A 27101-nucleotide genomic window follows, 5' to 3' on the forward strand; every position below is an offset into this window, starting at 1 on the left:
AATACCCACTTCGTCAGACGCATGTGTATTCACCCACGAAAGCTTATGCTCCAATACATCTGTTAAAGGTGCCACAGGACTTTCTTGCTCTTTATAAAAGTCTGAGTGTATTACAGCACCCCTATTACCTTTCATCCACCTAGGGCAGTGGTTCCTAAACTTTAATAACCTGTCAACCCCTTTCACTAAAATGTCAAGTCTCGCGAACCCCCTCCTAAAAATGAATATTTCCAGGGATTTTTCTCCTTTACCTGAGTATAAATAATAAAAGCAGTGATCTTAGAAATATAACATTTGTTTTTATCACATGCTTATTACACATTTATTATTTATCATTACAGTATTTTTATTACATTATGAAAACGGCAACACTTTTGCAAGACCTCACTTTCATAGCTTGTATCACTTTGAATAAGTCTGTTATAAGACAAGGCTCCTATGTTTCATCAAGGAGTGTCAGATGTGAAACAGCGTATTTAAGAAGCCAACTCAAAGAGTTCCTCCTACACAAGCATTCAGGTCTTGAGCAGGACAGGCAAACAACATACGTTACAACAAAGCTTAAACTACTTCATAATAATTTAAAAAACAATACTAGCTGCCTATTTAATTTTAAAAACAGCAAAAAATATCCACCTCCCTTTCCATTTCTTATGAGGAGTCTTGAAGTTTATATCTCCTCAATGTGATAGATATGCTTGCTTAGATCTGCTTAGCTCTTGGAAGTCCAGGGTCCGGGGTTGCTGGCCCTGTGCTGCCCAGGGTCCCTAGGGACAGCTCTGTCTGCCATTAGGGAATTTTTTCCCAAGAAGCCCCTGTAACATTTTGTGAACCCCAGTTAGGGAACCACTGAGTTAGAGTGACCAGACAGCAAGTGTGAAAAATCGGGATGGGGGTGGGGTGTACTAGGAGCCTACATTAAAAAAAAGACCCAAAAATTGGGACTGTCCTATACAATTGGGACATCTGGTCACCCTACAGCCACCAAATGTATAGTCTCAAAAGCCCTAGTTACTGGGACAGGCTCTATTTTCTGCAAACCGACTTCTATTCTTTAATTCTTCATTCATCAGGCCTCTAGCAGTGCGGGGGCGGGGATAACGAGCCCTGCTGCTTCCCCTGCCCTCTACTGGCTGGAGAAGGATGACCCAACTTGTCAATCACACACAACCCCTGCCTTCACTTCCCATTCGCTGTTTCCAAACCGCCCCCGCCTCTTCTTCCTCGATGCCTTTTAAACGCGGTTAGGGGCACCGCCTACAGCATCGTCATTAGGCCACACCCATTTCTCCCGCTCCACCAATCCGCTAGGCTTGAGAAATTGTCCATCATCTCCCGCGACGCACTTACGTACACGTGACGTCAGACACCACCCAGGAAGCTCCGCCTATTTATTCTGAACTCGGCTCTTAAGGGGAAAAGCAATTTCAAGATGGCGGCCGCGCAGCTAACAATGGGGAGTCGGGGGTTTGGGCCTGAGCGAGGCGGCTGCCGCGCCTGAGGGGAAGTGGAGTGGGCTCCGGCCGGGCAGGACTGAGGCGGAGGGAGCGGTAGCGGGCCGAAGGAGGAAGTAGGGTGCGGGGAACGGAGTCGGGCCGGGCCCGAGAGAGAAGGAAGTGGGGGGTGGGTGAGGCCTGAGGGGAACCCGGGTGGGAGGGGGCGAGGCCTGAGGGCTGCCAGGGTAGGGTCCGAGGGGAACCCCGGTCTCTCCCTTGACGGTGTCCTGGCCATGGTGGGGTCGGCGTGAGGAGCCGGTGAACGGCGGCGGCCGCCTCGGTCCCCGGCCCATGGTGCTGCCCCCCTGCCCCATGGCGGAGTTCGTGGTGCCGCGGCACAGCGCGGTGATGGAGCGGCTCCGCCGGCGCATAGAGCTGTGCCGGCGGCACCACAGCGCCTGCGAGTCCCGCTACCAGGCCGTGTCCCCAGAGCGCCTGGAGCTGGAGCGCCAACAAACCTTCGCTTTGCACCAGCGCTGCCTGCAGGCCAAGGCCAAGCGGGCCGGGAAACACCGCCAGCCTCCCCCGGCGCCGCCGCCGCCCGCCGCTCCTCCTCCTCCTGCTGTGGTTGCGGGCAACGCCGACAGGACTGGAGCCAATGGCCTCGACACTGACGCCGCGAGTAGCGAGCAGCACGGCCGCAGCAGTACCTTGATCGCGGTAAGGAGCAGCTTGTTCCCGAGCGGGCCCCGAGGTCGGGGTGGGTGAGACAGTGCCCAGCTGGTACAGCTACTTCCCCGTCCAGGCTGGTGTAGGAGAGGAACCCTCCAACCCTTCTAGAGTTGGAGTCGTGGCCCATACTGGCAGGAGGTAGTGTTACGTTGTTAGGTCCCTGTGCAGTCCATACTAAAACTTAGCGGTTGGTATTCCTGCCCCGACTGCCATCCTCCTGCATTGACCGCACATGCAGAAGCGGCCAACAACGGATATGGAAGGGCCAGGAGTAACTTCCATTTAGAACAATCACAGATGTTTTAGCAGCTTAGAATTGTGCTCCATGTAGCCTGGCTGTTTATGGTTCTGACAAATTGACTCAGTTGTCTCTGCAGGAGAAACCCGGTAGTACTTGTTCTGTGACTGTTTTCCTACTTCTATTTTTTTGGAAGTGAACAAGAAGGGAGATCGAAGCTGTCAGGCATTAGTCAACCGTTCTAGTTGGTTGGTAAAGACCGTTCTTACTAACTAGAAGTTTTCTGCTTTTCAAAATAGTAACATCCATTAATACTACACCACACTGCATGGAACTCAGTGAAGTGGTGCTAGAAAGGCAGCTGACTATTTGCCACATTTTCTACTGGATGTGAACTAATATTGACCAATACACTGATCCCACTCCACCCATTAAAAATGATATGGCCAAGGAGCAGGGAAATGCAGTGTAGCAGAACAAATTTTAAAAAGTGACTCACTGCCTTCATAAAAAAGTAAAGTTTCTAAACTGTATTCCAAAGTCCATCATAAAACTATTATCCTGAGCCCCTTTCAAGATGCCTCTTGGCATTAATCGGGCACCTTTCCAGCTATATGCATATTTAATGTCACATTCAAGTTACAGCCAAAAGTAAAAAACGACTTGCATCTGAAGAAGTGAGGTTCTTACCCATGAAAGCTTATGCTCCCAATACTTCTGTTAGTCTTAAAGGTGCCACAGGACCCTCTGTTGCTTTTTACAGATTCAGACTAACACGGCTACCCCTCTGATACTAGCCAAAAGTAGTAGTCACAAAGTTGTCTTTAACTGGCCTTTGGGATTTGGAAGTGAATTCTCCAAGGGTAAAATCTGGCATGTTGGAAGTATCAGTGAGATGCTTAATGCATTTTTTTTTTAAACAAACAAACAAGCTACCTTTTGTGTTATGCAGCCCACACTGAAGTGGTGGAATGCAGTGTAGTTTGTTTGGTTTCCTGAGCACTGATCAAATCTAGGTAGAAAAAGAGGGCATGATTCTTGTTCAAGTGAAAAAAGGATGTAAAATACGATTAAATCAGAAATGTCTAGTCACACCAATGGTAGCACTTTATGTTCACTGTGTACGGGAGTATATGACTACATAAGACCAGAAGAATCAGTCACAATGAATTAGCCTGTAGTATGACTAGGATTACAAACTTGCATTTTTCATGGTTGTAGTGTGAACGACCAGTATCACTTGAGTGAATCACTTCTCTTAACTCTTAAGTGGTGGGACACATGTCTTTCTGATGATTCCTTTGGATCCTTGTCCCCTTCTGAAGGAAAAAATCCTTATGATTGCGTCAAAAACTTCACACAATAGAAGAGGAGAAAAATCCTTGAAAGAAGGAACAATTTGTACTTTCCTAATGAGAATACACCTCTACCCCGATATAACACGAATTTGGATATAACGCGGTAAAGCAGCGCTCAGGGCAGGGGCGGGGCTGCGTGCTCCGGCGGATCAAAGCAAGTTCAATATAACACGGTTTCACCTAGAACGCGGTAAGATTTTTTGGCTCCCGAGGACAGCATTATATTGGGGTAGAGGTGTATCTATATCGCTTCAGGGAGACTTTGCTTAGCAGGCTGGGTCTTGAATGAAGATTTGTGGTGGAACCAAGGATTTAAATGCCTGTTTTGCTGATCATAAAATTAAGGCTTAAGGCTTGCTTTGCATCTGGACTTTAAGGATTCACACTTGTGGCTCGTTCAGTTCATTAGATAATATAGATTAACACACTGATTTCACTTACTTAGACTGTCAGCACACTTCCTCATACTGAACCTCTGAAAAAATGTCTTGAATCACTGCTGGTATTTATTTTAAGTTGCTCTGTATGTGGATTTCATCTCATTAGCTTGCATTATAATGAGGACTCTAAATTCCCCAAGAACAGTGTGGTTTTGAAGTGCACTGCGCATCTAGGGAAGCCCTTCTTGTACAGGAAGCTGCCTCCAACTGTTGATTTACACAACAGAGGAGGCCTTTAGTGTATGAATGACTGTTCCTTGTGCTGACCTGTTGCTCCTTTCCTAGTATACATGACTGTAAGATAAATTGCTGCTGCTGCTTCATCTTGTTACTTGGTTATAAAGTTAGATCACTTAGTAATTCAACTAAAAAAAATCCCTCTTTGTATGTTGCTTATTTCAGTTCTTTGGTGTAGTCTGTACTACTTTAACCCAGAGCCTGATGTTTCACCACCAACAGTCAGGTAACAAATATCAAAACTGAGCATGCTGTGGTGGGAGGGGGTGGAGTATTGTCTGAAATGTTCACTAAACCTGTGGTTTCACAACAAAATTATTTTGTTTTAAAATATCTTGGGCATGTTCCTTTCAAAATAATGTTAGTTAAGCCATTAACCAGGTAATACACCAGCCGCTGCTGCTGAGTTACATGGAACTTTTTTGAAAGAGATCCATATAAAACATTTTCTAGAAGGCTTTGCTCTGTATAGTGCTACTTTCATTTAAAGCTAATGAAACATTGATGTTGGTCCTTTTTTTTTAAAAGCCACTTGCAATAAAAATGCAGGTGAGCTGCCACACTGTAGCATCTGATGACCTATAATGAAAGGACATTTCTGAACAGCTGTATTTATTTGCTTGTGAATTCCAAGGTGCTGTGTGTACTCGATAGCAGTTCAGAATAGTAAAAGGGGAGCAATGGGAGCACCTTCATTTCTTTTTTGGCATTTTCTGTGGTGGTGATCCTCACATGGGACGTTAGAAATCAAGTGCTTTGTCTGATAGTTATTTCTTCGTTTTAGACCCAGAAACCAGACAATCTTGGGGCATAAACAGAAGTGTGGGTCACTTTAATCCTTTGTTTGTTTGCCAGGATGAATATGCTGTGACACAGAAATACTTCTAGTTGAGGGTGTGTGCTACCTAAGCTTGTCCTCCAGCTTTTAAAAAAAAAAAAGGGAAACAATGCTTAGTTTCCTCTTTTTTTTTTCCTTAATGTGAGGCTGTTTTTAAGGTTTTAAAATGTCCTTTAAATAGAAATGTCAAATTTCCATTTCAGTCTTAACTATTTTCTGCCTTATGAAGGCAAGTGTTAGTATTTGGATAACTGGGTGTCCCTCATGCTAATCTTGTGTTTCAGAAACATTGACATTAGACAAAAAAGACTTATAGGTCATATAGCACACCTCCTCTTTTCCTAATTTCTGGTCTAGGACTGCTGCTTTCAGTTTCTTCCAGTGCTTTAAGGTAAACTTCCTTGTAAATGTCCATAGTGTGTGTGCGGGGGGTTCTTCCATTTCCCTAGAAAGACTTTAACATAGACTCAAAATCTCACTATTAGGAAGTCTCTTTCTGATGTAGGTTTCGGAAGAATTCAAAGATTTGGATTTTCATCTCCACTGCTTATTTCATGTTGTGCTCTCCTGGCCAGGAGACCAACCAACATTAAACAGACCTGTTTACACATTTCTTATGACTTGCTTTAATCAGTGAACAGCTGTTGTATAGGTGATTCACTTTTTCTAGTCTTGCCTCAAAACCTAGAATGGTATTTCTACAGTGGCCAGGAAAGCTCAGTTTGTAATGGGAAAAGATTCTTCTTAAATCTTAAGAGCACACAATATTAGTCTTTAGCAGCTGAGCAGTTAGTTCGGTCTGATATGAAGAGATGTTGTTACACTGAAAATGACCTCTCTGCTCTGTTTAACCCCAGTGAAATAAAGGTGTCCTAGATTAGAGCCAGCATGGGATTATTTTTTTAATCCAGCTCCTATCCTGCCCTGCAATACCCACTCGCTCCTGCATTGTTTCTTGCATTTTTATCTCACTCCCACATGCAAAAACCTTAAGTTCTGCAAAAGGGACAGATTTCCCCCATGCTACTACAAACAACAAGCCCCAGAACGGTCAGTTAATATATTGTGTGTATATATAAATAAATAGAATTCAGACACAGTTTTTACCACAAAAGAATAAAATAAATCTTGCTTAAACATGTAAACAAAACCCTTTAACTCGTGTTATTATAGACATCAAATTTTTCTATCCCTTGCTTAAATTTAAATATTAAAACCTTTATTTTAAAAAAAGAAACTTGCTTTACATTGCTGAAATTCTATTTATGACAAACCAAGAGATTGTTTTCCTGCAAATTACCACAGTCTGTTTTTGGGGTGGTTTTTTTTTTTTCCTTCCCACAACAAAGTACACTTTACCTGCTCCTATGGCAGTGGGTCCTCCAGGAGGTAAAAGATGAAGCGTTTTAAGCAAAAATAAGATTGATACAAAGTAAAAGAAAGTGAGGAAAACTGTATCTGTCCTGACTTTCAGATCTAGAGTAGTAGCAGAAAATAAATGAAGTATTGTTTGGATTGGACTTGCAAGGGTTCCTAGTGTTGCAGTTTAACTTACTTGAAACCTTTTTTTTTGGGGGGGGGGGCGACGGGAGGAGGAGGAGGAGGCATTAGCTCTGTGTGTGGATGTCAGAAATGTCTTTTAATTACTTTTTGGCCCCAAAATAGCAAAATATGAATAATTTTGCAATACTCTACTATAACAGTATAGTGCTGTCTCACCATAATTACACCATTGCCATCATCTGCTGACAAGTCTGATAGTTTGTTGCCAAACAACTCAAGCAGGTTTTTTGTCTGCTTTTTCTTGGCACAAGTTATTGCGGTGTGCTTAAAACATTTTTTTTTTTTTTTTTTTTTTAATTGGATTGCTAAGGCCTGCAGTGGTGTTTCCTAAACTGTAAAGAACTGAGAGTGATCAGTGCTGCTGAAGTTCAACTTAAGTGGAGAACCTAGCATTGCTGCTTAAAGCGTAGCAGTTTTGATTCAGCAGAACAGTTCCTGTAGCAGAAGCTGCCTCATGTGAATAATACAGGTGCTTACATTTTTATACGTACACATCTGTAGCTGTTTTTCTTCACTACAGCTGCCTCCCAAACTATGCTGCCTCCCAAACACACACATTTTTTGGAATGAAATTAAAAGTCAAATTAAAATTAGTCCAGTGTTGTGGTTCTCTGACAGCCTGGTGAGCATTCTAGGGTATGGGAACAGATTTGGTAATAAAATGCTTTTCTCGAAAGAAGCACAGAACATAGGTATAAAAGCTGTTTATATTTCAGTCATCAAAGTGAGTAGAGAAATTCCTAATGTATAGTATTAACAAGAAAATCATTTAAAATACACCTCTACCCCGATATAACGTGACCCGATATAACACGAATTCGGATATAACACGGTAAAGCAGCGCTCCGGGGGGGGGCTGCGCACTCCGGTGGATCAAAGCAAGTTCGATATAACGCAGTTTCACCTATAACGCGGTAAGATTTTTTGGCTCCCGAGGACAGCATTATATCAGGGTAGAGGTGTACTCTGTATTTACTCCCAGACCATGACCTCTGATGATGCATCTATTTCCACCTCACGAGGTTACCTCTTGAGTGAGATTCAGCTATTGTCCAGGCAGACAGGGACTGTCTTCTATGTTTGTACAGGGCCTAGCACAATGAGACTCTGATCTCAGCTGGAGCTTGCAGGCACTACTAAAATAGTAATACTTCTAAAAATATTTGTCATCAGTTGCTCGTAATCATGGTTTGGCACGGAGATAAACACTGATTTCTTAGAGCATGCTTATTACTAACTTTTTGATTTTGGAGAAAACTAGATTGCATTATATTTTCTAGATCAGTACAACTTTTAGGATTGCTGACTATACACATATCAGATACAGAAAATAAACATCAAAAAACCAAATTTGTAGTAACCTTCAAGTTATAATACTCAAGATAGTATAACAAAGTACAGAATTTTCAAAAATAGGATTTGACTGTCCCTTTAATATCTCTTATAGTTAGATAAGGAGACTGTCACTACTATTTTGAAATTACTGTTAAATGTGAGAGCCACACTTTATTTCTAGTCTCCAACTTGGTAATGTTGACATAAAGCTGATCTATGTAAGGGATGCCAATTTGAAATCTAAACCGTTTCAAATAACGATTGTCAGGTACTACACTGGGTCTCTGCTAATTTTTGTGACTTTTGCAATAACATTTTTCTATTTTAAAAAATGCTTTCCCTGTTGCTGTAAGAGATGTGGACAAACAGGAAACTGAGTATATATGGAAAATACTATCAAATGTGCAAGGTAAACTGAAGAGGAGTATTTTTCTTAAATCTTTTTGCTAAATAACCCAGTGTGATACTTCCAACAATAGTATGTAAAATAGTTAAAGCCAGAAGAGAATTTTTTTTTTCCTCCTCACCATAAGTGATGCTGTTTTAAAGAATTGATCTCTGCAGATGGATGTGTAATGGCTGCATTTCCAACTCTTCCTACTTCTGGAGTCCTGAGGCCCTCCCAGTTCTCCTTATTAGATTTCTCCATTAGTTTATGATCACTCTTCCCCTGAAGGCGTTATATCCTGATAGACTACTTTCCTAGTAAGGAGGGCTTGATGAGCTTTGCTTCATTGAAGCTAACCTGATGGGTTAAAGCCTTGTCCGTGCTTTTCCTTTTGGCAGTGAGGTTGCTGCATTGGTGCAAACTCCTAATATAGATGCAGCACACCAGTGTGTAAAGTGACTTGCTTGCAGTGGTACAAAAATGCCATTGTAGGTAAGGCCTAAGTCAATTTAAAGGTCTGCAGCAGAGTATTTTGAGACTCTTCTTTTCCTAAGACCCTGAATATGATGCTTCTTCAATGCTTCCAGCTTGGGGGGGGGGAAATCAGACTTGGAAATCCAACGCTGATCTCATGTGAATGGGAAAACACTGGCTCATATTGTTTTATTGATTAAATCAGTGGTGCCCAAACTTTTCCTGTTGTGCGTACCCCCCCACCCCCTGACTTACCAGTAATGGAATCCGTCCATACACCTCCTCTGTTACAACACAGTTGACTCAGCAGAGGTGCTTGGGCTGAAGGTGGAGCTGGGGGAGGAGAAGGAATGAGGGCAGAACTGGCTTGGGAGTGGAACTGTGGCTGGGGCCAGAGCTGGGTGGCACTCCCTGTGGGGGCTGGCCAGGCCCCGCTGCTTGTCTTTACCGCCCCCCCAAAAAATAAAAAGTTCCTCTGTGCCTCCCTAGGGAGGTGCGCCTCAGTTTGGGGATCACTGGATTAAATGGATTGATTGTGCTATGAACAACTAGCAAGAGCAGCATGCCAAAAGGCCACTGCACTTAACATGATGACAATGGCCAACATACCTAAACAGTCTAAACGGCTTTCCTTACACACCAGTAAACAGTGTTTCTGTTCCTTTTGGGCTTTCATCATAATAGAACAGGATTTTCTTGCTTCAAGATCTCTTTGATTGGGCTGCTGATTGTTCATGGAGTTTAACTGACTCGTAACTCTCAGCTGCCAGGATTTTGTGAACTGGCTGTACTTGGAACTGCACCCAAGAAGTATAGCTCTTGTCACTGTACTTTTGATTTGGCGAACATGTCATTTTTCTACTCGGCAGAAGCCAAGAACTGATATGTGGAAAATTTTGTTTAGTCTTCCCTTCAGAAAGGGATACCCCACAAAATAAAGGTGAGTAATCTGCAAGGCAACTACCCAACTTTACGAATTGGGAGGACTTCGGGTTCCATTACTACTTTTAATCTTCAAAGGCACAAATATTGACATACAGGAAAAAAAGGTTTTTGGCTGTTGGAAACTTTTGTAGCTATGTCTTGCCATTGGGGAAATCCACACATCCCAATGCACTCTTTATTTTTTTTTAGAAGTAAAAAATAAACCAGCAAGAAAGTGAAGTCCGTTAATAGCTTGTATATAAGCCCAAACCCAGTGTCTTGCTAACAGATCTCTCTCAGGCTTAAACTTTGTGCATTGATGCCAACAATAACAAATATGTAGGCAATTTTTTTCTACAGCATCTGTACAGGATGCTGCATACAGGCCCAGATGTCTTTAGAATGCCTCTGACTTCGATGAGGCTAAGCAAAGTGTTAAGTATCTTAATGAATTCTTAAAAATCAACTTACCTCACATACCTTTCATAAAATTACTAAGAGTGTGTAAGTTTTTGTTTTTGTACTCACTCCACTTTGGAGCAAAGCTGCAAGTACAGCTTGAGGCGAGAGAGTGTTTTTTCTTGGACTGTCTCCATGATCAAATTAAACAAGGAGTCTGGTGGCACCTTAAAGACTAACAGATTTATTTGGGCATAAGCTTTTGTGGGTAAAAACCTCACTTCTTCAGATGTATAGAGTGAAAGTTACAGATGCAGGCATTATATACTGACACATGGAGAGCAGGGAGTTACTTCGCAAGTGGAGAACCAGTGTTGACAGGGCCAATTCAATCAGGGTGGATGTAGTCCACTCCCAATAATAGATGAGGAGGTGTCAATTCCAGGAGAGGAAAAGCTGCTTCTGTAATGAGCCAGCCACTGATACATGATCAAATTGTTACTTTTTGTGGTCAGATATCTGAGCACTAACAAAATCATTTTAACACCAGTGTGCTTTCAAATGAATGGGAAGTTTCTAAAGTTTGAGGAGATGCTAAGAAAGATGGAGCAAATTCTTAGGTTAAGAACATATTCCTTACAACTATGGGAAGAATATGTTCAATATTAAAAGTTCAGTCACCGCTTTTGGGTTTCAGCTCTTTCTGGAGATACCTGCATGTGAGTATTGAGGGAGTGGTGTCTAATGGTTTAAAGCAAAGGAGGATAGCCACTGACTCACTATGTGACCATGGGCAAGTTACTCAACCACCTTGTGCTTCAATTATCCCAGTTGGGAAACTGACTAAACAATAGGAAACATGCTGAAAGGCGAATATTGCATCTGTACTGTGCTTCTTGGTCAATTAATTACAAAAACCAAAATGAACCCAGAGCCAGGAACATTATCTAAAAAACCCAGATTTTTATCAAATGTATGGTGTTTTTTTAATTTATAGCCAAGGCTTGAAAAATTTACCCAACACTTCCTAGCCTAAGCTGAAAGCCTACTCTTCAAGCCAAAATACACCAGTATCTCATGCTCATCCTCCAGCCGTACCCATTTGTGCCTAGTCTCCCAGTGGTCAGATACCTCCTGAGCAGTGGGAGACAGGTTTCCCTCCTCTTTATCTGGGCTCATCCCACTCAAGAACACGGAGGAGAGGACTGCGTAGGGAGGCTCCATTTAGTGTATTTTTTAAAAAGACAGGCTTTTTTCTCCCATATCAGAGAGCTCTTGTATGGCTGATACCAGACAGATGCCTCTTGTAAGGATGGCTGCAGAAGCCTCACTTCAGGTGATGTGTAGGGGTCCTCGGCATCCCAGATGAGGAGGTGATAGCAGAAGCCTCCCTGCTCCAAACAACACACTGCCACAGCAGAGCACTGTGTTACACTAGGAGTGTAATATCCCAGTGTAGATTGGATTTATCTTTTTAAATTAAGCTTTGTTTCTGCACAAGGTGATGACATTTGCTGGGAAAGATTCCTGTTCACCCTTGGTGTGTGCAGGAGACTTCAAGCCTTGTTTAGTGTCATTGGTAGCAAGTTATAGATTGAGTGCTGCCAGAGGAGATAAGGTGAACAGAGGATCCCAAGCTTTTGAAATAACAAGGCTGACTAGATCTGATGCTGTTCACTCTACTTGCTTCTAGATGGCACTATGAAATAAGAGAACTTGTTTGTACAGTCTGGTGAGGCAAGCTAACTTTATAGGGTTAGCAATAAGCTGTTTGGTTTATCCATGGTGGTATTTAATTGCCTAGCATACATACTACTTTGGGAAGAAAATGTCACTCATTCATCCCAGTGTGATATAGGAACACTGATCAGTGTGCTTTGAATCACTTTTAGATAAGCATGAATCATGAAGGTATTTATAGAGGGGTCAGTGTTTGCACTAAACAAAACAATGTGATTTGTGTACAAAGAATTTACAATGATGAGCTATTTACCTTGTCATATAAATGAGGCCACTATATAAATGGCTTATAGCATAGCCAGACCTTCTCTCACCCCAAATACTTATCTCTTACAGTTATCTATATAACATCTCATCCAAAAAAAAACCCCTTTAACATGTATCCATATGTTAGATTTCTGAAGAGGGAAAGCTTTAATAATTTCTATACACTTTTTTCCCCCATTGTCTCTAGGTTTTAAATTCTTTAGCTTTTTTTGCTTCCATTGTTCAAAGCAGGAAGTTATGATTTAAGACAATTTTAAAGGCCTAATCTAACAATCTTTCTTGAGCAGAAGATTTCCTTAGGAAGATGGCGTGCAAAAGAGCTTGTTCATGGCAGAGGAAAGACCCATCTTCCATTTTTGTAAGCTGCTCTTGTATCCAAGAGTTGTTGTGTTCAGCATATCTTGAAGTACTGAGTAAAATCGGTTGGTTCAGAAACATTCACTCATTATGAAGTGTGCCATTATAGTAGAAACTTTAGCATTTGGATGTTTGAGGATAGAAAGAGCTGGACTAGCTATTGATATGATAGGAGATAATGGTCATATTGTAGTGAAACATATAAAACTAAAACATTTAAAATTGGCTTCTTTTTTTCCCCAGCAGCTCCATGAGACGGTGAAAAGAAAACTTGATAGTGCTGCTTCCCCTCAGAATGGAGATCAACAGAATGGGTATGGGGATATGTTTTCTGTGTCCAAGAAATTACGTCGTGAGGATGGTCTTGGTGGGGTAAGTGGCTCCTCCAATGGCGTACCTCCTTTATCCCCACTACATCAACTTGACAAGAAATCTTCCGGTGGAGATGCCTTACAGCTCAATGGAAAGCATTCAATGGGACTGGACAGCATCAATAAAAAGTGTCTTCCAGATTCTAACCTTCAGCTAAATGGGCGTAGTGATGCTGATGACTCATTTCCTTTGGGTTTGAACAAAGAGCTCAAGCAAGAGCCTGTGGATGACCTTCCTTGTATGATTGCTGGAGCAGGCGGTTCTATATCTCAGAACAACTTGATGCCTGATCTTAATCTTAATGAGCAGGAATGGAAGGAGCTCATTGATGAACTTAATAGATCAGTGCCCGATGAAGACATGAAGGATCTATTTAATGAAGACTTTGAGGAGAAGAAGGATGCAGATTCTTCAAATTCAGCTGCACAAACTCCATTGCCACAAGACATTAACATAAAGACTGAATTTTCCCCAGCAGCCTTTGAGCAGGAACAGCAGATGGGGTCTCCACAAGTCAGATCCACTTCTTCAGGTCCAACATTCATTGGAGCCTCCTCTGTACCTGTTAGTGCTGCTTCTCCAGCAGTTGGGGGCTCTCAGACTATGTTCCAGTCTTCCAGTCAGACAGTGACTGAAAATCCTAACCAGTCTATGATGCAGGCATCAAACCAGTCTCAAAATGTGCAGAGGCCTCTACCCAATGTATTATTATCTGGACAGGGCACAGGAAATGCCAAAGAAATGTCCTCTGCTCACCAACTTCAACAGATGGCTGCTAAGCAGAAGAGAGATCAGATGTTGCAGAACCAGCAGCAGGCTTCACAAGTACACCAAACCAGTCAGATGTCCAGCTGGCAGCAGTCTGGACCTTCTCATAGTCCACTGGGTGTCCCCTACGCAATGGACAATCCCACCAGCCCTTCAGTTTACCAACAGGACTTCAATAACCAGAAACTCATAATTCCTAGTATGGCAAATAAGAGTTCTCCCAGGAATGGAGGCAATTACCATGTGAATATGTTGAGTCATCAGCCAAACAGCCTGAACCAGAACCCTGTAAATAGCCAAGGCTCCATGCTAGATTATGGCAACACAAAACCCCTTTCACATTACAAAGCAGAGTGTGAGCAAGGCGTTACAGTACCTGGCCAGAACAAGACACCTATGTTGGCATATCTGCAGCAACGCCAGCAACCGCCACTGCCTCATATGAGCGAAGAACAAAATGGGATGTTCCTGATGAAGCAGAAGTCTGGAAATATTGCCTACAGACCTCTAGTACCACACAGCCAGGTAAATGTTCGGGGCTGTTACCATTGAGAAGTAACAGATCTTGGAGTGCTAGGTGGGTAGGACCAGATCCAATTATTAGTTGCAATTATTTGGAAATACAGTTTACTGAATATCCTAATTTTCCATTCTAAAGCAAGCAAAACCAAGACACGACCAAGGAAAAACCATCTAGAAATAACCAATTTTTTTCATTGAGTATAGTGTCTAATAGTTAATACTAATAGCTAGGCTGGTAAGATATATTTCCAACTTAATACACCATGTGGGAACCAAATTCCTTAATATAAAAGTCAGCATCTGTAAAGATCCTTGAAAACTTTGTAAACCTTTATCTAAAATTTCTTGTTTTAAAACTTAAAAATAATTCTCAAAGAAACCTTACTTTTCAATCAATGTCTCCTCTTCTCGGGTGACTTGTTTGAAGACCTCAGGTCTGTTTCCTTCTGGGTATTCTTGACTCCTGAGGGTGTTGTGGCTCATATGAGTAGTTGGGGGCCATTGGGAGAACAAATGGACTGTGTTTTAAGTGAAATCCCAAGGTTGGCTATCTTAAATCTCAGCTGTTGGAGAGGTCCCCCCTTCCTCTCTCTTCTCTCCCCCCCCCCCCCCCCCCGTGGAAATTAACAGTGGTAACATTTGTCTACCTGAGGCAATATTACTCCTGGGAGAATTCTGTTCCAATGCACAATACAGAATTAGTGTTGTGCGCATAATTTCCTTTTTCCCTCCCAAAGATGGGCTGCAGTGCTGCTGGTTGCCACTAGGGGTTGCTGGACCCAGCAGAGCACCCAGCTCTCAAATAGATGATGCTGCTGGGGGGAGGAGGAGCTGGAGGATTCCCAGCAGCTGCAGGAATGCGGCACCATGCAGGAAACTCCATACAAGCCTGGGACCCAGCATTGTGCTGTTTCTCCCTCTAAATCCTGGGGGTGAGCGTCTCAGCTGGGGGGGTGCCCTGTGGCTGGGCTCTGGGGAAGGAAGGGGGTGCGGATGTCTGGAATGAGGGAGGGGGAAGAACCAGGAACTGGGTTGTTATAGGAGGTTTCTTTAACTCTCTAATCCTGGGGGAATTTTTGTCTGTGTTGTTAGACATAGTTGCTGACAGATATTTTGAAATAAGATACCAAATTACTGAAACTGCCGTGATTATACAGTGTGTTGACAAATAAAATATGCAGAATTTTAAAATATTGTGCACAGAATTTTTAATTTTTTGGTGCAGAATTCCCCCACGAGTACAATATGGAGAATAAAAGGTGACCTGCAAAGGGAAAAAAATTAGTTATGCTTTTTCCCAAAAGGCTTGTAGTGCTTGTTTTACGTTAAAAATTAATGTCTTGTCTACCCTGTTATTCCTGGAAGACTGCAGAACTAATAGGATACAAATACACAAATGGTATCACAAATACAAATCTGTGCAATTGAGGATGACTTGTCAGAATATTTAAAACTGTGGTGTTTAATACCTAGAACACACATGCTTGTTGAACAGTTGAGAGAAAAGATCTTTTAAAAAAACTTAAAAGCCCGTCCCTCCAGCTAACGGCTGTTGAGCTCTTACTCCAGTAATATGGTCCTTCAAGATTACCTCAATCAACAAACAGGAAAGACATGATTTGATGCTTCTAAGTCAGGGGTGGGCAAACTACAGCCTGTGGGCCAGATTCGGCCAGCCGGGTATTTGGATCCAGCCCTCGAATTCCCGCTGCGGAGCGGGGTCTGGGGCTCTCCCGGAAGCAGCAGCATGTCCCCCCTCCAGCTCCTATGCTGGGAGCTGCAGGGGCGGTGCCTGCAGATGGGGCAGTGCACAGCAGAGCCACCTGGCTGTGCCTCCGCGTAGGAGCTGGAGGGGGAACATGCTGCTGCTGCTTCCGGGAGCCGCTTGAGGTAAGCACTGCCCTGAGCCGCCGCCTCCTCCCCCGCCTCAACCCCTTGCCCCAGCCCTGATTCCCCCTCCCACCCCCCGAACCCCTCAGTCCCAGCCCGGAGCACCCTCCTGCACCCCAAACCCCTCATCGCCTGCACCCCCAGCTGGAGGCCTGCACCCCTCCCCACCCTAGCCCGGAGCCCCCTCCCACACCCTGAACTCCTCATTTCTGGCCCCATCCCGAAGCCTGTACCCCCAGCCAGAGCTCGCACCCCCTCCCACACCCCAATTTCATGAGCATTCATGGCCCACCATACAATTTCTATACCCAGATCTGGCCATCGTGCCAAAAAGTTTGCACACCCCTGTTCTAAGGTAAAGATCAAGCAGAATTTTTTTTGTAAATTAGAGCTACTTTATGCTTCATAAAAAGCAAGAAGGCATCATTCCATTTTTTTTCTTTGTACGTCACTTTTAACACGGCACTGATAAAATGGGGGGGAAGTAACACCTCAGCAGCTCTTTTTTTCATGTTTGCTGACTCGAGGCTGTTCCACACACTAATGTGCATTGAAGTAACAAAAGATGTTAATTAAAACAGATCTAGTTAATTTGCTGGAAGTTTGTGTAGACCAGCCCTTATACAGTGCAATATCAATTACTTTTGGTTCACAGTATCTGATTACCTGGGGAGTAGAGGAGCTGGCCCCACACCCCAGTATCTGACACTTTAATTTAAAAAAAAAATGTGTGAAAAATATTATCAAGATTAAAGTTGGGGTTGGAAGATGTCTGATGGTAACCATAGGAACTCCAAATAAGACTTTTGATGTGGTTACCTGTAAAACTGTCAAAGCAGACGTAGTATTTGTCTTACTTCTCTGATATTGTTGCTATTTTATAGGTAGCACTTATGTTCATTCAAGTCTCCTACTCCTAAAAGAGCAGAGTTTCACACTGCAGTTTTCAGCTACGTGGAGAAAATACAAGAATATCAAACAGTAAAGATTCATAGATTCTAGGACTGGAAGGGACCTCGAGAGGTCATCGAGTCCAGTCCCCTGCCCGCATGGCAGGACCAAATACTGTCTAGGATGCTAACAAATATTGGATGCTAAACTAAAGACCCAAACTTATCTCTGTACTGTTAGTCTGTGGTTTTTTTTTTTTTTTTTTTTTTTGGTCAGCTCTTCTACAGATCGTCTAACGGCACAGGACATTACAAATCATGCTTTTGGACTATACAGTTTGGTTTTAAAAAAAAACAAACCTCCTCTTCTTCCCCCTCTCCCCCCCCTCAAATACCACCAACTCCTTATTAACAGATAGTTTTATCTGGTTAACAATAATTCAGTTGTACAATCAGAAATTGAAAGAAGCAGGATTACTGTAATATTTTTGTTGGTATCTACTAGGTATAATTTCACATTCAGATAGAATGTATCTCAAATTTGCTTTATGCAGTCTTCATTTGAAATGCTGCCACCCAGGTAAATGTAAAAAGTTTGTGTACTTCACACTATTTGTGGTATGCTGTGAGTAATTAATGTTAAATGAAGCCTAATTGAGGAAGCAAAAGCCTATTGTGGAGAGAGGATTATACTGGAAAGGCTATCTGCAGAATCAGGGGCTTAGTGGAGAATGCAAATACTTACATGAGTAGTGCTATAGAATTCATGGAACTAATAAGGTATAAATTCTTGCAGAATTGGTATCTTGTATTGCTTAATCACATCCTATAGTTCCTGGTAGTTTACTAAATTAAATTAATCTCTGTGTGCCTATAATAAAATTTCCCAAATAACCTTAATGGGGGTACAATTCAAAATGTTGCTTCATTTCAAAAGAAGGTTCTGGGAGCACAGATGCATGTTGTACTTAATGGTTTACAACATGCTTTTGAAAACAGCACTGAAGTTCTGGAGGAGGATTGACTAAAGATTAATAGTTAGTCCACTACCTGGATACTAGCATGATGTCAGAGTGGTGATTTGTGGATTTTTTTTATTCTCCCCCCCCTTCTCCCCCCCCCCACCTTTCTATTAATACCAGGCAGTGTGCTCCTAGCTGTGTAGAAGCATACATAGGGCCATTCATTTGCGTGAGGCATAGGGGAAGTGTTGTAAATAAGAATGACACTGCAGTCTCCCTCCATGAATGTTGTGTAGCTCCAGATCTTCCTCTAATCACTTTATTCATGCATAGCCCTTGATACACATTTCTCCTTGCCCACCTTGTGTTTCTTTTTGTTTTCCAGGCAGTTAATCTGGCATTGTCATGGGTTAATCTGAAGCTTGATAGATTGAGAATTAAAAATATTTTGCTAGATTTGTTTTGCACTCGATTTTTACACTGAATTTTATTAATTGACTGTGTGAAAACACAAAAATGGATATGGCTTGCCAAGTGTCTATTTTCTTTGGGATAATTTTTATGACTTGTATCCTGTAAGAGAGGAAAGTAATAAAAGTACTTTGCCATTCTCTAGTTATGTAATCATTTGTCATGAGTGATGAGCTTGCTGACCTGAATATGTTCATATAGCACTTGTAGATTCAGTAGTACCCATGCCACTCCTATAACTGATGTTATTTATATTCTGCAGGATCAAAACCCTTCTCCCAGTGTTCCTCGTGTTCCTGTTTCTGCCCCAGGCCCTGGTGTCAGTGCTCAGCCTTCCAGTGTTTCCATGGCAGGTAACCATAACAACACAGCCTATCTCAGCAATCAGCAGCAAGCAGTGGTAATGAAGCAACACCAGATGTTACTGGACCAGCAGAAGCAGCAACAAAAGCATTTGCTGATGGAGCAACAGAAGCAGCAGTTCCTAATAGGGCAGAGGCAGCAACAACTCCTAGCTGAACAGGTAAGAACTGCCATACTGGGTCAGACCAATGGTCCGTCTAGCCCACTACCCTGTCTTCTGACAGTGGCCAATGACAGATGTTTTAGAGGGAATGAAAATAACAGGGTAATTAAGTTATCTATCCCCTGTTGTCCACTCTCAGCCTCTGGCAGTTGGAGGCGTAGGACACCCAGAGCATGAAATTGCATCCCTGATCATCTTGACTAATATTCTCTATGAATGTATCTAATTCTTTTTTGAGCACGGTTATAGTTTATCTTCACAACATCTCCTGGCACGAGGTCCCCAGGTTGACTGTGTGTTGTAGGAAGTAGTACTTCCTTTTGTTTTAAGCCTGCTGCCTATTAATTTCTTTGGGCGACCCCCGGTTCTGGTGTTATGTGAAGGGGTAAATAACACTTCCATATTCACTTTCTCCATACCATTCAGAATTTTATAGACCTATATCATATCACCTCTTAGTCATCTCCTTCCCAAGCTGAAAAGTCCCAGTCTTTTTCATCTCCCCTACTATGGAAGTAGTTAAGCCGATGGGAGAGCTCTCTCCCATCAGCTTAGAGCAGCTGTAAACTCTCTACTGTAGTCGTGCCCTTATATCGGTTCCTCTACCCGTATTCCCACATCGGCGCAGAGCTTGAAGAGTTTTTCTCCCTCACAGGCAGTCTGGTCCCTAAATAAGCATACCTAGAATCATAGAGTATCAGGGTTGGAAGGGACCTCAGGAGGTCATCTAGTCCAACCCCCTGCTCAAAGCAGGACCAATCCCCCACTAAATCATCCCAGCCAGGCTTTGTCAAGCCTGACCTTAAAAACCTCTAAGGAAGGAGATTCCACCACCTCCCTAGGTAACCCATTCCAGTGCTTCACCACCCTCCTAGTGAAAAAGTTTTTCCTAATATCCAACCTAAACCTCCCCCACTGCAACTTGAGACCATTACTCCTTGTTCTGTCATCTGGTACCACTGAGAACAGTCTAGATCCATCCTCTTTGGAACCCCCTTTCGGGTAGTTGAAAGCAGCTATCAAATCCCCCCCTCACTCTTCTCTTCTGCAGACTAAATAATCCCAGTTCCCTCAGCCTCTCCTCATAAGTCACGTGCTCCAGCCCCCTAATCACTTTTGTTGCCCTCCGCTGGACTCTTTCCAATTTTTCCACATCCTTCTTGTAGTGTGGGGCCCAAAACTGGACACAGTACTCCCGATGAGGCCTCACCAATGCCGAATAGAGGGGAATGACCACGTCCCTCAATCTGCTGACAATGCTCCTACTTGTACAGCACAACTACAGGCCTCAGCCCTATACCCTTGCAGTATTGCCCTGAAGGCCTTTCCTTCAAATGCTTACCTCTTCGATGTGAGTCTTTTTTTCCCTTTCCTGTAGGCCTCTCCTCTGCCTCACTCCAGCTCTCTCAGCTTCGGAGCCAGGGGTAGCTTTTTAGTATAGCCTGGCAGTTGCAGGATCTGGGACTACAATTTGCATCATTCCCTCCTAGAGACTCTCCCAGAATTCCCTGGCTATTCAAGCCCAATCCCCAGAAGAAAGGCCAGCGGGGCTTACTTCATTCCTCCCTCCCACCCAACTTCCCCCGAATGCCAACTCTTGGTTCCCTATTTTTGCTGATGGATTTGTTAGATGACTTGGGTATGGACTGGGAGCTTTCTCCACCAAATTGAAGAGGCAGGGTTGTTGAATCTTTAATGGAGAGCTTTCCTCCAGCTGAGTTAATGGACTGTTAAAACAGTCTTAAATAGTGAATAACATCATTGGTATGGGTTCTCTATCATAGCTAGAGAACTAGTAGGTTTCATGGTCTTTTAGGAAAACTGGGATAGGCAGAGGCAGGAAAAATCTTTTAAAACAACCTTTCAGTCTTCTTGATACATAATAAAAATAAGAAAATTCACTTTTCTGTTTGGCGGGGCCCCTTTAAAATGAGACATATTGATAGTGGAGGAAGTTGCGTAAAAGTGCTTTTTTTTTTTTTTTTCCCCCCCCCCCCTGTAGTGTTTTCAGAAATGTTACTGAAAATGGCTATTTACTGAATATTAGAGAGGCAAGGTGGGTGAGGTAATATCTTTTATTGGACCAACTTTTGTAGGTGAGAGAGGCTTTTGAGTTTACACACAGCTCTTCTTCAGGCCTATTTACTGAATAGGCATGTGTTTGAAAAACTGACATCCCAGTTTTCCTAGCATCTGAGAGCATTTAGATACGCATTGCAGCAACCTCTGATGCATGTTTGTCATCCTGGCTTTCAGGTGGTGCATTTTTTGTTTTTTCTCTGAGTTTATCAGAATTCTGTCAACTGCTGTTTACTAATCTGCCCTCCTGTCCCTTCCTCTTTTAAATAAAAATTATTGCACTTGACCCCTGTAAAGAGAGAGTATTCTTCTGGGTTGGCTATATAACACTATTAAAGCCCCCATAGTTATCAGACCTCTGAACAAAGCATAGATAATTTCAAGTGTGACTTCAAAGCTAAGTGTTGATTCCCCCCCCCCCACTCTTGTATTGAACCTTTCGTAGGAAAAGCGGCACCAACAAGAGCAGCAGCTCCAGCGGCACCTGACCCGACCACCCCCTCAATACCAAGATCAGGCACAGAACCCTTACCAGCAGCAGGTTGGACAGTTCACAGGTAAACAAACATGAGATTTGAATTAATAATGGTGAAAAGAATAAACGTAGGGTGTCTTCAAAGTCCCTGGACTTTATAAATATAAATACAAATACACACACACTCTGACTTCAGTTGCTATTTAACAAAACTGCCTAGCCCACATACATTAATTGAATGTTTTTATGATAACTTAAGTATCCAACTCTTTAATACACCTCTAGGAATAAGTCTGTAATGTTTGGATAAGGGATGGCCTGAAAATTCTTAAATGTCTTTACATTTCCCCAAGGGTCCTTGGAGATCTAGTGACTTTCTCCTCCTTCCTCTTCCCACAGAGGCCCCAAATTATAGTTACCTTGCCTCCAATACATGAAGGATACAGCTCTTTCTGAAGCTGAACGGCATCACTCCCTATATTCATCACAGGGCCTCATAAGAACCTTTTTTCCCCACTAAAGAGCCTGATTTTTTTTTTTTTTTTTTTTTTTTTTTTTGGCGCATCCACAGCACTCTTATCCCTGCTGATTTGAGTGAGGAATGTAAGCTCTGATCCTCTGCATTTATTTGTGAGGGTGAGGGGTGGAACTCGCTACATCTGTTAGCGTACTAATGCTGGTAGCAAGAAGGTGTAATTACCAGTCAGGTGGAATAGCATAACTGATGTGAAAACATTGGAAGCCAGTAATCACCCATCTTTTTGTACCAGAAAGAGGCTTCCCCTGCATTGGGGCAAGAAACTAATTTGAGTATAAATATGTCTGCAGGTATTGGTCCGCTAATTTCCTTCCTCCTTCTGCCCGGCTCTTCATTCACCTCCAATATCCCCATTGAAGGGCAACTTCTTAATGTGGAAATATAAACAAGATACCATTATATTAATAATGCTGATGGATGGTAACATGCAACATCTTAGTCAGCGATCTGAAATGTGGCTTCTATGGCCAGGCAATTATTTCCTCAAGATAAGTAACCGAAGTAAGTTGATACAGGCATAAGAGAAGAAATGCTTGTACATCTATAACAGATTCCTATGTAGGATAGGTGGTGAGTATTGTCCCTCAGTCTGAGCGTTGCAGTACTTATTTCTCCCCACCACTACCACCAGAAATGCAGTGATAGATTAGTTAGAAATACTGAGCGTGTAACAATTTGCAAGAGTTACAGCATCATTAAAAACACTATTGGTTCTATCCTATAGGCATGTTAACTATAGTTATTTTAGCACTGTTACATCCAGCCATATGTACCTCCTCTTTGCTTATAAGCATGGCAAAAAACAGACTTTCTCCGCTTCTGAACTTTTTTTTTTGATGGTATATTTCACTGATAACTTGTTTAATGCTTTGAAAGCCTTACCATTCAAAGTAGCAAATTTTTTTCACTTATCTTGAATTCAAAACATTCACCCCCAGCTTTTCTGGTAAGAGTGGCTGCCTCAGTTTAACAAATTTGAAAGAGGGACTTGGGACTCCTTTTTATATCTTGCTGCAGAAAATGCATTGGAACTATTTCTAGGAATTATTTTCTGTACACTTTCTTATTTATTCCTCTTGTCTCTTTATATCATTTGGACTCTAACTGGGGGAGAGGGAGCTGTTCTGCATAAATGCTTTTAAGTAGAGTTAAAAAGGAGCCGCCACCTTGGTAGTTTACTGAGCATATTGCTTATTCCTGTGATTCATCATGCTTATATCAGTCTTGCGTGTTGATGCATAGTGAATGCTTCAGTATGAAAATCCAAAAGGTACTCGAACTGAAAATAGATGTATTATCTGGTTTGAAAGTCCTAACATTCAAACTGAAATAGATAAAGCAGATGTATTATCAGTAAAAGAGATGATTTGGCATATACCCTAATGAGTTAAATTATTTGCATCCACTCTAGATGAACAAGTTGGAGAGTCTGCCCTCCTTCTCAGCCTGATGCTATATTTTACCCTCTTCTCCCAGTTCAGAGCACTTTCACGGACATGAACTCTGATGTGAAGGACCTAGATCTTTATCTCATTAGCCCTGCAATGGGCGCTTTGAGTCAGATTTGTAAAGGTCTTTAGGAGCCTAAAGATGCAAATAGGCTCCTAGTGGGATTTTCAAAAGCGCCTCGATGCATAACTCCAATTGATTTCAATAAGAGTTAGATTCCTAGGTGCTTTTGAAAATCCCACTAGGCACCTGTCTGCATTTTTAGGAGCCTAAACACCTTTAAAAATCTGGCCCTTGTGATCTTGGTTTCTGCCTTCCCCAAAAGAAGTGCCATTCAAATTGCTGATAATCTGTTATAATCACACCTGTGCATGTTGATCAGTAGCGAGCACTGACTTATGGGTAAGGTACATTTTAGTCAGGGGTATTTTTAGTAACAGGTCACAGGCAGTAAACAAAAATTCATGTCCTGTGACCAGTCCATGACTTCTACTATATACCCCTGACTAAAACTTTGCCCTTTCCCAGTCTCCCCCTCCCCCCCCGCTCTCCCCCCAGCCAGGGTGCTTGCGGGCAGGGAGCATGCTCCCTACCTGGCTCTGTGCCTCAGCACCCCCCTTCTGTTCCCCCTCTCCCGCAGCAGCAGAGTTTGGGTGTGGAAAGTGCAGGGGGTTGTGGCACGGGATGGGGTGAGGCGGGCTCTGGCTGGTGTTTATGTGGGGGGTTCCCCGGAAGTGGCGACCTCCCCCTTGCTCAGCTGCTATGCAGAGGTGTGGCTGCCTCCCCCTATAGGCACTGTCCCCACAGCTCCCATTGGCCACAGTTCCCGGCCAATGGGAGCTGCGAAGCCAGTGCTTTGGGCAGAGGCAGCATGCAGAGCTGCCTGGTCCTGCCTCTGCCTAGCAGCTGAGTGAGGGGGATGTCACCGCTTCCGGGGAGCCTCCTAGGTAAGTGCCGCTCAGAGCCTGCCTCACCCCGTCCCGTGCCCCAACCCCCTACCTCCTCCCACACCCAAACTCTGCAGCTGCTGAGCGGTGGGCGTGGTGGCCTGAGACTGCCCCAGCAGTAGCCAGTGCGACTGATGCAGGGGCTGCCCCTGAGCCAGGTGCACCGGCCGCTGCAGAAGTCACAGAAAGTCACGAAATCCATGACCAACTCGCAGCCTTACTTATGGGGCAGTAGTTGGAAGCTTCTTTACTGACCTACCACAAGACTGATCATACAGGGGAAGATGTAATATAGAACTTTTCCATTTATTGTGTGTGTATGTATGTTAAATGCATCTACTACATATATGTGAAAGAACATCTAAAGGTCTAGATAGGCTCTGGATAAACTGAAATACACAGTGATATTTTCTATGTTAATTGTTTATTACAGGGTCCTCTCCAGCCATGACCGGGGTAAGTAACTTAGGACAGTCCAACTCCAGCAGTCCACGGATGTTTTCTCAGACCCAGAACATGATTCAGATTGGACCTGGACACAGCTCTGTTCCTCCTCTCCAATCAGGCTCCAGTCAGCAGGATCGAGGTGTGACTCAGTACACTAGTATGCAAAACATTCAGCGAGGGGGGCTGTACAGCATGACATCTGGTATGACCCAAATGATTTCACAGCATGCAAATCAAAGTGCCAACGGACAACTACAGATGCAAAGGCAGCCCAGCTTGGGTCAGGGCACTCCTGTTCCTGCTGGGTATGGGCAGAGCACCCTGGGAAACCCAAGCATTTCTCAGCAGCACAACAAGGGGGCACTGAATCCAGCCATAGCCAAGCCACAGATGGCAAGAGTGCCAGCAGCTATTAGCGCCCAAAATCCATCTTGGCAACACCAAGGCATGCCTAATATGAATAACCAGACACAAGGAAATGGTGGCTTAGGGTCATTTACTGCCAGCTCCACTTTCCACATGCAGCAAACTCACCTAAAGATGGCCAACCAGCAGTTTGCTCCAGGGATGCCTCAGGTAAGCCTAAGCACCAGCAGATCAATGGCCTCCATGAACTCTGCTGTCTCTGGGCAGCTGTTGTCATCTTTAGGTGCACAGCAGAGGACAAACCCACCTACCCAACAGCAGGTACCCTCACAACAAGTTTTGCCTAGCATGAGCCAGGCCGTTCCAGATCTGACTGCTTTTGGCCAGAATCCAAATCAGCAACTACCCAATAGAGCCAATCTGCACTGTACTCAAGGTTACTCAGTGAGGACAACCAGTCAGGAGCTGCCTTTTGCCTACAGTGGCCAATCAGGCAATAATGGACTGCAGAGCTTGACTGGTGACACAGACCTGATAGACTCTTTGCTGAAAAACAGGACTTCAGAGGAATGGATGAATGACTTGGATGAGTTGTTAGGAAATCATTAAAATGGGGCTTGAGGGTTTTCTACATCTTATTTTATTCTTTTTTTTTTTTTTTAATTTCATGAAATATAAACTACACTTGGACCAAAAACCTGTGGCATTGAAGAGACTTGCAGGCATTAGAGGTAAATGGTTGGGAAATGGACTGGAGCTGCTTCCCAACAGGCTTCGACACATAATGGTGCACCAAGCAGGTCTGCAATGACCATGCGTTTATTTTTGTGGCGTCTGTGGTGCACATTTGAACAGGTCAGGCAAATTTGTGTGCATCCCAGTTAGCCCTTCAGAAATCTCACTTGCAGTGTTTTGAAACTTAGGTTTTTAATTATTTAAAAATAAATAAAAACCCACAACAATGGTGCAGAAAGAGAGCAAATAAAACTGCAAGTATTTTGTGTTTAGGGCTTATTCTCCTGCCGCTAATACTTGAGTTGATCATTGTTCCCAGCTTGGCATGCTACTAGCTACAGTATTGCCCTACCAAATGTTTTACTTAATTTTTGCCAGAGGAGAGGATGTGCACCTCAGTACATTTGCAAAACATTTTTTATTTTGAGTCCGTCCTTTTTCCCCCACCAGTGAAGTGTGTGCCTGTACTCTCAACAAGCAAGTGGTATTTCACAATAATATTTACAGCAAATTTTTCTGAATGCTGGTGATAGATGAAAGTGTTAAAACCTGGCCAGCTGGCCCAGGATAGTGACTTCCTTAATGGATTGTGGATAGGGTGACCAGATGTCCCGATTTTATAGGGACAGTCCCGATTTTTGGGTCTTTCTTATATAGGCTCCTATTACCCCCACCCCCGTCCCAATTTTTCACATTTTGCTGTCTGGTCACCCTAATTGTGGACTCCCAAGCTCCAGTTTGCACTCTGTTGTGGAGGGACACAGAGTTCCTGGCTTTTACCTTGCTCAGTTTATAGAGGGACTTTCTTATGGGAGAACTTTTCAAATATATCCGACTGAAACATAAACCAATTTAATTTGCACATGTTTCATCATAACTCGTTTCCAAAGGTAGCTGTGTTTAAATGAGGGCTTTGCCCCATCACAGCTCATCTTGTT

The 27101-nt window shown here is 43.2% G+C and overlaps 1 protein-coding gene across 1 annotated transcript; it reads left to right on the forward strand.

Annotated features, from left to right (window-relative positions):
- The first annotated feature begins 1787 nt into the window (after window positions 1-1787).
- On the forward strand, window positions 1788-26887 carry MAML1 (mastermind like transcriptional coactivator 1). The gene is made up of 5 exons (XM_065409304.1): window positions 1788-2156; window positions 12970-14391; window positions 18864-19124; window positions 21652-21763; window positions 25049-26887. Exons 1-5 carry the CDS (start codon window positions 1788-1790, stop codon window positions 26035-26037), a joined length of 3153 nt encoding a protein of 1050 aa, XP_065265376.1. The 3' UTR covers window positions 26038-26887.
- Window positions 26888-27101: the final 214 nt, after the last annotated feature.

This window comes from Emys orbicularis, chromosome 8, assembly GCF_028017835.1.
Source record: "Emys orbicularis isolate rEmyOrb1 chromosome 8, rEmyOrb1.hap1, whole genome shotgun sequence".
Taxonomy (NCBI): Eukaryota; Metazoa; Chordata; order Testudines; family Emydidae; genus Emys; species Emys orbicularis.